The 13,040-nt window shown below is 44.3% G+C and overlaps 1 protein-coding gene across 2 annotated transcripts in view; it reads right to left on the bottom strand.

Moving 5' to 3' along the window:
- KMT2C (lysine methyltransferase 2C) overlaps window positions 1-9,645 on the bottom strand; it is a 252,141-nt gene extending 242,496 nt beyond the window's left edge. The window contains exon 1 of one of the 2 annotated variants that reach the window (XM_069462185.1): window positions 9,262-9,645. In XM_069462185.1, coding sequence (XP_069318286.1) covers window positions 9,262-9,422 — 161 coding nt within the window. In that variant the 5' untranslated portion in view covers window positions 9,423-9,645. The remainder of the gene's footprint in view (window positions 1-9,261) is intronic. The other variant, XM_069462184.1, reaches the window with a different exon arrangement.
- Window positions 9,646-13,040: the final 3,395 nt, after the last annotated feature.

Here is a 13,040-nt window from a genome sequence, read left to right on the forward strand (position 1 = left end):
TTAATATTCTGTGACTCTGTAAGTACATAAGTCTGATACGAGAAAAACTGGGCCACACTAACCAAGTGCTTCAACTATGGTAGAACAATCCAATTATGAAAGCTTTAAGGTAAAGAATATGGTTTTGTTTCACTTTTTTATTTGATATGCAACTGGGCACTTATTCCAAGCATGTTGTGTATGTCATTAAATCCCAAAAATCAGGAAATCAAGGGAATTTTTTGGGGGGGGTGTTTTTTGGTTTATTTGGCTGGACACCACTAAAAGATGGAATTAAGAACAAAACCACAAAGACTTCATTGTGACCATCAACTATGTTGCTTCTAATAAAAATGGATTACAAAACGTGTAAAAATTAAAAGTGTCCAAGTATAAGACGTAAGAAATCATTTTAGGCCGGGCGCGGTGGCTCACGCCTGTAATCCTAGCACTCTGGGAGGCCGAGGTGGGCGGATCGTTTGAGCTCAGGAGTTCGAGACCAACCTGAGCAAGAGCGAGACCCCACCTCTACTAAAAAAAAAAATAGAAAGAAATTATATGGACAGCTAAAAATATATATAGAAAAAATTAGCCGGGCATGGTGGCGCATGCTTGTAGTCCCAGCTACTCGGGAGGCTGAGACAAGAGGATCGCTTGAGCTCAGGAGTTTGAGGTTGCTGTGAGCTAGGCTGACGCCACGGCACTCACTCTAGCCTGGGCAACAGAGTGAGACTCTGTCTCAAAAAAAAAAAAAAAAAAGAAAGAAATCATTTTAAAATCACACAGTAAGTCCCATTACATTTAGGGAGGCCTACTAATAAAACCCCAGTCAGCAGAGTGAAAATATTTTTTAAAATCCACAATGACAATGTTTACAGGTTTGGGTAATGAAAAAAATTTAAATCATTTTGTAATAACATTACTACATATATAGCTTCTAGGGAATTGCTTTGGTTGTTTTTCACGTGTTACTCATAATGAAAAACATTCTATAGTGATTTCTGCTTACCTAGCTTTTTTATCTTTCTTCTTTTTGTCTTTATTAGGGACATCTACACAGAAAGGGAATCTTTGCCTCCAACCCCCAGTAACTACTACATTATTTTATGCCATGGCATTTTTACATCGAGTTTGGCATCTCATCACTTCTGTCACTAACAGTTCCATGATAACAAGCAACCACTTGACTGATAATTAATGATTAGTGGCAATGACAATAACAACAATAGTAAATCCTTACAATAGCACCTCTTAATATAAGCACTTAGTTTGTGCCAGACACTATTCTAAATTCTACATATAAATTCTCAACAATCCTAAATTAGGTGTACCATTATATTCTCTCTATAAATGAGACAACCAAAACACAAAAAATTTAAGTAACTTACCCAAGGTCAAACAGCTAATAAGCAGTGGATCCTGGATTTGAATCAAGATAGTCTTGGTTCCAGAGTCCATGGTTGCCCCAGAACTTGGTTTTCTCATTTGTCAAACAATACGCTGTTGTAGTTTTAATTATTAGCTTTTTTTAAAATGCACAGATGTACATTTGAAGTATTAATATTTATTATGTATCCTTCCAAATCTTTCTGGATGCACAAAATACATACATAGTTTGGGTTTGTGTACTTTTTACAAAATAAAGTTAGTACTAAACTTATTGCTTTACAACTTTTTGCAAAGTTTTCCTCAAGTAAGCAATGTATCCTAAATTCTCCCACTTCAGTACCCACAGATCTACCTCTCTGTCTTGATTAAAAACTGCATGGTAGTCCAGTGATGGGCATTTTGTTTTTGCCAACTTTTCTCTATGAGTAATTCTGCTGCCATGAGTATCTTTGTACGTACATATTGCCCATTTCTACTGAGAATATATTCTGATTGCCTTTCTTACTCTTCTGGGCACTGTTGGTTCTCCATCTCCTAAGGGTAACACAGCATCCTTGTCTTTTACTATTTCCCACACTCCATATTCTCAGGATTACAAGCAAGTCACATCTTTAATCACTTACCCTAGTCTATTCCTCAACCCCAATCCTACATTCCCACATGCTCCCCAGGCATCCGATCTACCTTCTGGACATCTATGACAGAAACTTCGAGGCTCCACAGTGGCTGGGATCTCTCTTCCATCTCATCCATACCACCAACAACATCTACCCTTTTCCTTCATCACCTCACACTACCACTACTGCAACAGCCTATTATCTCTGCCTCCAGGTAACTCTTCTCTCCATATTATTACCAGGGTGGTTTTTCTAAAACAACCATAATCAAATCACCAAGTATTTGAGTGCCTACATTCAACTGCATAAAATGCTACACAGAATATAAAGTAATTTAATAAGGTTCCTGTCCTCAGGAAGACTGTAAATATCTACTTTTAAAACCTTAATTTAAAAAATAAAATAAGATAACTTGGGCATAAAGCAGAAGTTGAAGACCTACAGTCCACTGGTGTTCCACAGAGTAAACCCAGCCTTTAAGATGTAGTCCCAAATGGTGTTTTACTTTTTTTTTTTTTTTTTGAGACAGAGTCTCGCTCTGTGGCCCAGGCTAGAGTGCCATGGTGTCAGCCTAGCTCACAGCAACCTCAAGCTCCTGGGCTCAAGCAATCCTACAGCCTCAGCCTCCCGAGTAGCTGGGACTACAGGCATGCGCCACCATGCCTGGCTTATTTTTTCTATACATTTTTAGTTGTCCAACTAATTTCTTTCTATTTTTAGTAGAGACAGGGTCTCGCTCTTACTCAGGTTGGTCTCGAACTCCCGAGCTCAAACGATTCGCCTGCCTCGGCCTCCCAAGTGCTAGGATTACAGGCGTGAGCACTCGGCCCTGTTTTAAATTTTCATTAATGGAAAACATTTAAAAATCAAGAGATTTCACATAAAAATCCAAGTTTCCAGCCTCTGTTGAAAAATCAGAGTATCTAGAAACAGTATCTCAAATAGCACCTATCAGCCAGAATTGTATATTTGTATCACCTTAAGCAAGGCATAAAGACTCCTGGGACTCCCCAAAGCTGTTTTCACTCACCATTTTCTCCTCAACCCAAGGCTTTAAGAGTTAGTTGTCATTCATGATCTTACAAGCAGCGCACAATGCATTTAAATTGCCTACCTGCTCCCTATAAACAGTTTATAACTCCTGGACTACAGGATAAAGCCCCAATGCATTAACTCTGGTATTCAAGGACCATCACAGCTTGGTCAGACAAGTACATTAAGCCTCTGTTCCAGTCACACTCCATCCACCAGGATAACACCTTTTACACCTCCCTCCTCAGTAATTTTAACCACATTTCTCCCCAGAAAACTGAAAACTTTTTTTTTTTTTTTTTTTTTGAGACAGAATCTCACTCTGTTGCCCTGAGTAGAGTGCCACGGCATCAGCCTAGCTCACAGCAACCTCAAACTCCTGGGCTCAAGCGATCCTCCTGCCTCAGCCTCCCAAGTAGCCAGGATTACAGGCATGTGCCACCACGCCCAGCTAATTTTTCTATTTTTAGTAGAGACAGGGTCTTGCTCTTGCTCAAGCTGGTCTTGAACTCCTGAACTCAAGCAATCCTCCCGCCTCAGCCTCCCAGAGTGCTAGGATTATACAGTTGTGAGCCACAGCGCCCACCCCCGGAAAACTATTTCATTTTCTTTTCACTCTACTTGGCTAAATCCCACCAATACTTCAAGGTGTAATTCAAGTACTACTTCCTCCAAATCTTTGAGGACCCCTCTCAGCCAGTGAATCTTCTTCCACAGGTGACTGCCCGCCCCAGCACGTTTAGCATTCACATGCTCTCTGAATAATGTGTCAAATGGAAGATCTAAAAATTACAGAAAAGTATAGAAAGCATAACACTTCCTAAACAATTTCACTTTTGTGCATCATACCTAGCTACTGCTACCACAAAATTAACAGCAGAAGCAAAGTGAAACAATTTTCCTATCTTTCACATGAGGCATTTTCTAGAATATTACAGTGAAAGAGCAAAAAGAACTATGTCATCCCTGCTTCTCTTGTGTTCTTAAGTCCTTCAAATTCTACAAATAAACACTTCAATTCTAACTTCAAGACTGATCTTTCTATTAAATTTTTCACAATAATCACCAGCATATACTTATATGCAGGGGCCATCATAAAAAAAGAAAACATCTCTTTTCTACTTCATAACTTTTGCAATTTATGCCAACAAGTTCAGAAACTTGCCACTGTACACAAACATGACAAAGAAAAATTTTAAAGAGAGGAAGGCATTAATCAGTTTGCTGAAATTAAAAGATAAAAACAGGCCAAAACAATATAGAAAAAAAAAATTAAAGAAAAGGAAAACACACACCCCCCAGAAAGTTTATTCCATGGCAGCTAAAAATTATTACTATGTTCAGCCCAAATGTCTCACAGGTTAAAAACTGAAGAACTAAACTTGGCCAGGGGTGGTGGCTCATGCCTGTAATCCCAGCACTTTGGGAGGCCAAGGTGGGAAGATTGCTTGAGGCCAGGAATTCGAGACCAACCTGGGCAACATAGCAAGACCCCATCTCTACAAAAAATTAAAAAATTAACCAAACTATGGTGGCACGCCTGTAGTCCCAGCTACTCAGGAGAATGAGGCAGGAGGATGGCTTGAGCCCAGGGGTTTGAGGCTGCAGTGAGCTATGATCAAGCCACTGTACTCCAGCCTGAGCCAGAGAATAAGCCCCTGTCTCTAAAAAAAATAATAATAAAATTAAAACATGAAAAATAAATTTGAAAACGAAACTCACATGCTACTAAAGGTATCTCACACCTCCCCACCAAGTAAGGAGTACAAAGAGAGCATCTAATGTTCTTCATAACTGGAAACCGACCATTTTCATTTTGGCAGGTCAGTGAGGTTTCATCAAATTCCCTCAGTTATACACTTTAAGTGACTTAAGGATACAGGGTTAGACAACCACTATCTACCTAGAGAAACCTGACTGTGGCCAAGGGAAAAACATGCAGTTTTGCAAAGTGGGGGGATGGGAGGAGGCAGTGCAGCTTGTCACTCTGCAAACTGCCTACAAATCTGGCATCACAGAATTAAATGAGAGAATAGAAAATGTAATAAGTCACAATTTTCAGAATGGGAAAATAATCCGTTGTGATACTTTTAAATTTACATGGAAATTCATGTTTATTAAGTTTACATATTAATAACCAATATGTTAAATATAAAATTGTATAGTAGACTAAAAAACATAGTCTCAAATATCAGAAATTCCCATGAATAAGACCAACAGCACAACAGCAAACTACAGTTAGGTAGAGAACAATCTTGTAACAGACAAGAGAGGGTGATATTCCTGGACCAGCTTTTCAACGGAATTAAAACATTTCAGTGCCCATAAAGTTCCAAAGACCAGTTAACTATCAAAAATTTCCATTTATCAAATTTCTTGAAAAATAATAAAAATTAAGAATTGCTATCATAAAAATTACAAATTTGTATCTCAAAAAAGCCGATTAACAGTGGTATCTCTCGGCCGGGCGCGGTGGCTCACGCCTGTAATCCTAGCACTCTGGGAGGCCGAGGTGGGCGGATCATTTGAGCTCAGGAGTTCGAGACCAGCCTGAGCAAGAGCGAGACCCCATCTCTACTAAAAATAGAAAGAAATCATATGGACAGCTAAAAATATATATCAAAAAAAATTAGCCGGGCATGGTGGTGCATGCCTGTAGTCCCAACTACTCGGGAGGCTGAGACAGGAGGATCCCTTGAGCTCAGGAGTTTGAGGTTGCTGTGAGCTAGGCTGACGCCACGGCACTCACTCTAGCCTGGGCAACAGAGTGAGACTCTGTCTCAAAAAAAAAAAAAAAAAAAAAAAAAAAACAGTGGTATCTCTCAACTAAAAACTGTTGTTTTATTAAACTGCATATATTGCAATGCAGTACAGTTTTCCATGACTTATTTCAAGTTCACAGCTATGGCAATGAGAAATTCTGTTGGAGGAAGGGCCTTACAAAAATACACAGTAGCAACAACAGTCACCTGCTGCACAGTCATTTTTTGCTGGTCCCTTGTGTAACATCACGGCTTGTGCCTAATTTTTCTACAACAATAAGGCTGGCTCTCTAATAATAGTAATTGGTTCAGGGTATAAAGAGTTGACTCAAAAAGGGCCAAGGATAGTGCCTCAGAAATCCTATCCCCACCACCTGCTGCTTCTGCACCACCCCACACCCACCCTATTCCTAACATCAACTTTGATGACTTGGTAAGAAACATGGTAGAATATTTCCTTGGCTTCCCAATTTAGTAATGTGAATTTATAGTCTAAGGATGGAAAAAATAAAATCAAACCTTCATGAAAAGTTTCCTTAACATTAACAGAAAAATAATTAGACCTTAGTACATGCATACTATGGCAGGAGGTTCGTCACCAATGGTAAGCTCTGTGCCTCTGATAAAGATTATGAGCTACTAAATAACCAAATAATTGGACAGTCTTTACGGTTATAGACAACTTTTAGACAAATGTAAATTTCACTGTAGCACCTGACATTTGTACAACAGGAAATCCTCATTTATATACCTACTTTTCAAACCAAAACTAATAGCTTCAGTTCATATTTCCTGATTTTAGGTAGTAAACATAATTTTAAAATAATTATAGTTAACGTAAAAGCAGTAACTATATGGCCTAAACTTTTTTTCTTTTTTAAAAACCAGAGCGTATTATTTCTTTTTTTCTCTTTTTTAGAAACCAGAAGTGTAATAGTCTATGCTTTTTAAACGTGATAAAACAAAAGAATTTAACTAACACCATAAAAACAAGAAAATGCTTAATTACCTATTATTAACAATTCAAGCTCAAGGAAAGTGTAATTGGAAGGGCATGGGTTACCTTTTTTTTAAATCCAAAGACAAATACACACTACACTTCTTACAAACAGTGTCAAAATGCATCTTCTCAAACTTAATTCAATCCACTAAGTCAGTTACCGCCTAAACATTACATTTTAAAAACCTTTATCTCTATCAAACTTTACACAGAATATCAGTTTCATTTCTTAGGTGAATTATTTGCAATTTCACATTGTTTCATAGATTACAAACCTAATTTACATTTATTACACATCAGTTTCACTTTCAGGGTCTTTACTACCTAACCTACAGGGTCCTTTTCTGTCTGGACTCTAATATGGTGTAAAGATACACAACTGAAAAATTCTTTGCTTTCCATTTCACATATTAGTATCCATTTACATGTTTCTAAAACAACTGGGAGACTCCATTACCTTCAAAAGACTCCAATTCTTAAGAATTCGCTAAAAAGTTTGGAACCATCAGAGTTACCAGCAGACTTTACTTTCCTATAAAGAATGCTGTATTAGTTTTCAAATCAAAAAGGAAAAACTCTTTTAGATTTGTTCTACACATTCTCCAAATTTTTGATGTTTTATATTGTCAGATTATACTGTCATTCAGTAGAAATTTTTTAACTTCTCAAAAAGCCACCTATTTCATAATTAAAATAATAAAATTGTAATACCCTAAATCAACCTTTCTTCCGGTGCACCCAGTAGTTGCACTAATATAAGTGAGCTCATTTCGGTAGCTGGGGATGAGTGTGTGTGTGTGTGTGTGTGTACGCGCACGCGCGCGTGTGTGCCGCGCGCCCGGATGCATATGTACAGGGACTGGGGTGTGACAATATAGATAGGTCTACTCTTCCTCTAGTAACAATTTAAATGCAAATCTAAAACATAATAATCTTAAAAATAATACTCAGTAAGAGACCAATAAATGTTTTTTTTTAAATAGTAAAATGGGAAGCAATAGAATTAAAACCCTAATGGAGCTTGTCCTGAGTTGCTTTAAAAGATACAAAAAAGTGGCTTAGAAGTCTAAAGTTCCCTAAAACTCCACCTTCCTTCTTCAAATTTCAATTAATATAGGAATAACGGCATTTTATACCTGACATCATACAATGCAAGTGGCATGATAAACAAACCCCAACTTTGTATCACAAAGCAGCTAATGTAACAATGTATACACAGCTTGTACTTGTTTCCCTCATGATTTGTCATAGCTAGGTAAGAGCTGGCAATAAAATATGGAGGCAAGTTGAAGGCCCTGAATCATTTTCACAGCAAAAGGATAGCAAAGCAAAAAAGAGCACATTCAGTCAAGAGCTTAATGGGTTCCCACAACCCAACTCTGCTACGCCTCAGTTAACGCTACTATTTTTACTACAAATCACCAAACATAACAATATTACTAAATTAATGCACCCGAACCAAAGAAACAGCCTTCCCATAAATGTGCTGCCTTCCTTCACGTCCCAGCGTAGCCTGCCACTACCAACAGTTCAATGAGAATACCCTATAATGAAATGAGGAGGCAGCACACGCCATTCTACAACTTCGAAAGACACTCACAGATCTCCACGGCACACTGAAGAGCCACAATAGCCGAGCAGTTCACTGGCACTAAAAGGGGTTTCTTACTTTACACGAAAGTCGCCAAATAACCACTCTACACCAAGACATTTCTGGTCATGTAACAAGCTGGCGTACACAGCCCTAAGGTACGCTCGAAAACAAACGAAACCCAGTTGTCACCAAGACTAGTAACAAGTTAAGCAACATTCGCGTCTGCATTCTATCTGAGTGCGGGAACACCCGCGACGTCTCCAAAACTTAGGCGGCTTTCCCCGAAGCTGCGCGATCGCACCGGAGCGGAGCCTCCCGGCGCCGGGCAGCGCGGGTCTGGGTGTGGGGGAGGGGAAAGAAGAAGTCAAATGGCTTCCTAAGGTACCGTTTAAAGGAGAAAATCTCGTTTTGGGGCCGGGAAAAGTTGAAGGAGCAAGTGGCCGACAAAGGAGAGCCGCGCCGGTTCCCCGCGACCTCGCCCGGCCCTGCGCAACGCCGGCCGCGGCGTTTGACAGCTGCGAGAGTTTCCCGGGCCGCCGCTTTGTGGCCGTCGCGGGCCGCCGGGGACTGGCGGTGCGCCTCGCCGCTCGCTCCCAACGACCCAGCTAGGCCACGGCGGACTACGGGCATTTCCCAGCCAGAGCAGCACGAAGCGAACGCGGCGGAAGGCCAAACTCAAAAGTAAAGTGTGCGGGGCCGAGCGAGCGGGGCCGGGCCCCGGGAGGGCGCGAGGGGCGCGGGCCGGGCTGGAGCCGCCGCCGCCCGGGCCGCCCCGCCCCCACTCGCCGGGGGGCGCCGGGGCGCGGGGGCCGCCAGCGGGCGCGCGGTGACAGCTCCGGCCCGGCGGCGCCGCTGGCTCCCGGCCTGGCTCCCTCGCACTCAACTTACTTCTTTCTGGCTCTCTGGAAAGGGGAAGCGCCATCTTTGCGAGGCCGGCCCCGAGGTCTTTTGTCTGCGGCTGCGGGGCTCGGGGCCGGGGCTCCGGGCTCCTCGGGGGGTGGTGGCGGCGGCTGCGGCTGCTCCACGCTCTTGTCCTCCTCCGACGACATCCTAGTCACCAGGAAAGACACATGGACCCCGGGCCTCCTCCTGGGGGGCTCCTCCCGCCGCCGCGGCCGCCGCCGCCGCCGCTGCTGCTCGGGTTCCTCCTCCCCGGCTCAGCCTCTCGCATTTCCCGCAGCCCCGGGAGCAGCAGCAGCAGGTACCGGGAGAGGCGGCAACATGGAGCGAGCAGGACACGCACTCACACACATCGGCGCGGGCGCGCGCACCTCCGCGCGCAGGGGCCGGGCGGGGGGCGGCGGGAGGGGCGCCGGCGGGCGGGGCGGACGGTGCGGGGCGGGGGCGGGGCGCCGCCGGGTGCGGGGCGGGGGCGGGCCGGGAGGAGCCGCGCGGGGGCGGGGCGGGGCGGCCGCGCCGGGCGCCAGGGGAGCCGGCCCGGGGTCTCCGCCCGTGGCCCCTCCCCCAGGGCCGCCCGGGGCGGGCGGAGAAAGGGGCCGCGGCGGGGAGCTGCGGGCCAGCCGTTAGGGGCCCTGCGGGGCGGGCGGGGGTTGCGCCCCGCGGCCGCCCCTCCCCCGCCGTCAGGCGCGTCAGGCCCCGCGGCGGCGGCGAAGTTTTGACAGCTGCTCCGGTGGAGGCGGAGGGCTCGGGGATGCGCGAGCGCCGGCCCCTCAGCTTGCTCGCTCGCACTCGCGCTCACACACGCTCGCTCGCTCTCCGGGGCCGAGGAAGAGGAAGTTTTGCGGGTGTGCGTGTACCCCACACACACTACCGTGCCGTCGCGCCAGGCCCGCGCCGGGGCTCCCCCCGGGCGGCCGCACCACAGACCTCTCAAACTCGCCGCCGTCTCGCCCACACACAACCTCCTCGACGTCCCCCGCCCTCTCCCCCTCCCCCCACTCCTCGGCCCCTCGCCCGCCCCCCGCGCGCCGCCGCTGCCACTCACGGGGGTACCTCCGCGCATGCGCCGCGCCCGCCGACGCGCCGCCGCTGACCTCACCGCCCCTCCTCCGCGCGGCCCCTCCCTCTGACGCGGCGCCCGGCCCGGCCAGCTCCGGCTCCGGCTCCGGCTCCGGCTCGGGAGGGTGCCAAGCTGCGGACACAGCGGTCCGGGATCGGGGTCGCGGGACCGCGGGGCGGAGGGGGAAGAGGGAGCCGTGTAAACACTCGGACGTACGCGGCGGGGCGGCGGAGCACACGTGCGCCCCGCGGGCCCGCGCCTGCCCCGGCTGTCCGTGTGGCTGTGCCTGGGGAATGGAGAGTGACTTCGCTGTGATCCGACTCCGCTATGCTTTCGGTGTTACAACGCCGTTTTCAAAAATCCAGGGATGGTTTATAAAGCTGTAGAGCAAAAAAAAAAAAAAAAGCGATGACATTTGAGGACTAAAACGCTTAAAGACAAAATGAACCAATAAAAACCCAACAACTTGACTTTAACGTTCAGGGTGTTGTGAAGAGGCAAGAACCGAAGTGTTTCTAAGCCACCTTTTACCACACGTACAAACGGTACCAGAAAAATGGGGCCAGAGTTAGCCTGAAATATGCGCTTTCCCAGGAAGGACAGTTACAAATAATGGAATTGTGGATTTCTTATGCTAATAGTAACGGTTGGGCAATGTTCCATTCTGTGCTTTCTTTTCCATTCACTGTTGAGGAAAAAATTATAGATTGGGTTGGGGGAAAATATTAAGACCTACCAACCACTTTGGGAAGGGTTAGGGTAAACTGTCATTTAATAAGCATCTACTCTGGGCCCGGTACCAGAGGCACTTTCTGATCATAATTTCTTTGGATCTCCACAACATAGTTTTAATGTAAGGTAAAAATAACAGGCTCCTTTTCCAGCGATGTTGTTCGCCTTCCCTTCCTCCCAGTAGCTAGGGTATTAACTTTGAACTATGTTTCCTACTTGGGCGAAATATACACAGACTTCCAGAGTCTATTCTAACTAAAAGCATAGTTTTTGAAATGGCTGAAAGGAGTAGAGTAAGGTAGTCATTTGAATTCCTTCAGGGTTTAATCCCTGCTGGCTTTTTCAAGTTTACTAAATTTACAGCCCGAGGAAGTTTGGGATCGGGGAGAAGGCTGGCAAGGTACATGCAAATTAAAAGTACCCAACTATTACACATAGAAATACAATTTATGACTAGTGATAACTTTATGATGTGGTTTAAAGTTTATTAAGTACAAACATGAAAACTCACCTTTTTTTCATTTCTTCTGCACATTCTACTTTATTTATTTATTTATTTTGGAGACCAGAGTCTTGCTCTGTTGCCCGGGCTAGAGTGCCGTGGCATCAGCCTAGCTCACAGCAACCTCAAACTCCTGGGCTCAAGCAATCCTCCTGCCTTGGCCTCCCGTGTAGCTGGGACTACAGTTGTGCACCACCACATCGGCTAATTGTTTTTATTTTTCAGTTGTCTGGCTAATTTCTTTTTTTATTTTTAGTAGAGACGGGGGGTGGGGGGGGGTCCTCACTCTTGCTTAGGCTGGTCTCGAACTCCTGGCCTAGTGATCCTCCCGCCTCAGCCTCCCAGAGTGCTAGAATTACAGGCATGAGCCCCCACGCCCCGCCCACATTCTACTTTAAATAAAGTACATTTTCAAAATTGGATTATTGATCCGAGTGTTTATCTGTGTTCATTCTGAAATTAGAATATTCATTTCCACTGTGAGTTTCATATGCATAAAATTACATATCAGGATAATTTACTTTGAGTCACTTCTTCAGCCCCTCTGAGAATTTGTCAGTATATACAGATTGTAAGTCACTCCTGCTATAGAGTTAAAAGGAAACAGAAGGACTAGGAGCAGAAAAGTGGGTAGAACTAGAGGTTTGTGCAGTAATTCTTCTGGAAAGATAAAAGATGATGAAGGTGAGTAAACCCAGCCTCAAATCTCCATTCCTTCGGCCACTGTGAGCAGACAGGGAGTTGGGATCTGTTTTAAGACAATTGATAGCAGGCTCTTTGGCATAAAATTATCCTGGGTATAGCAAATAAAATATAACCCAGGAAGCCGAGGAAGAATTCAAGGAATACTTAGTCAACATAAATAAAAGTCTTCCAGAGATGTTTTTTCTCAGTCATCCAAATTACACAGCTCTAAGACCACAATGGCAAAAATCCAGGGGCAGGTAGCTGAGGTTCTGCAAAATTATAAAATCAGAAAGGCCTGAGCATCTGGACACAGGGCCAAATGCAATAAAACAGCATGTCTACTTTCCAGTAAGTATACATGTTAAATTGCATTTTTAAATATGGTAGATGTACACTAAACAGTTAACAGCAATCATCTCTGAAGGGTTGAATTACAAGGGTCTTTCACTTTCTAGAATATTTGAATCTTTCAGAGCACATACAGTAATCTTTTCATCATAAAGTAATATATATTTTTTAAATGTGGGGATGTTGGGTGAGGGTTGTTATCTGTAACAAATAAAAATGAACCACTCAGGAAACTATATGCAAGGGAGATTCTTAGAGTCTGGCAAACAAGTGACAGTGAATAAAAATTGATACTACAGTATCCCTTCTTTCTAATGGAAGGCCTATCAAATGTCACTGATATGGTCTTTATTTACAGTGTAGTCATTATTGTTTTAGTGAATGTAAAAATATTTATAAGGCTCTTCCACAGGTTTACAACTAAATGTCCATCTCTTT

Source organism: Eulemur rufifrons, chromosome 29 (assembly GCF_041146395.1).
Source record: "Eulemur rufifrons isolate Redbay chromosome 29, OSU_ERuf_1, whole genome shotgun sequence".
NCBI classification, from domain to species: Eukaryota; Metazoa; Chordata; class Mammalia; order Primates; family Lemuridae; genus Eulemur; species Eulemur rufifrons.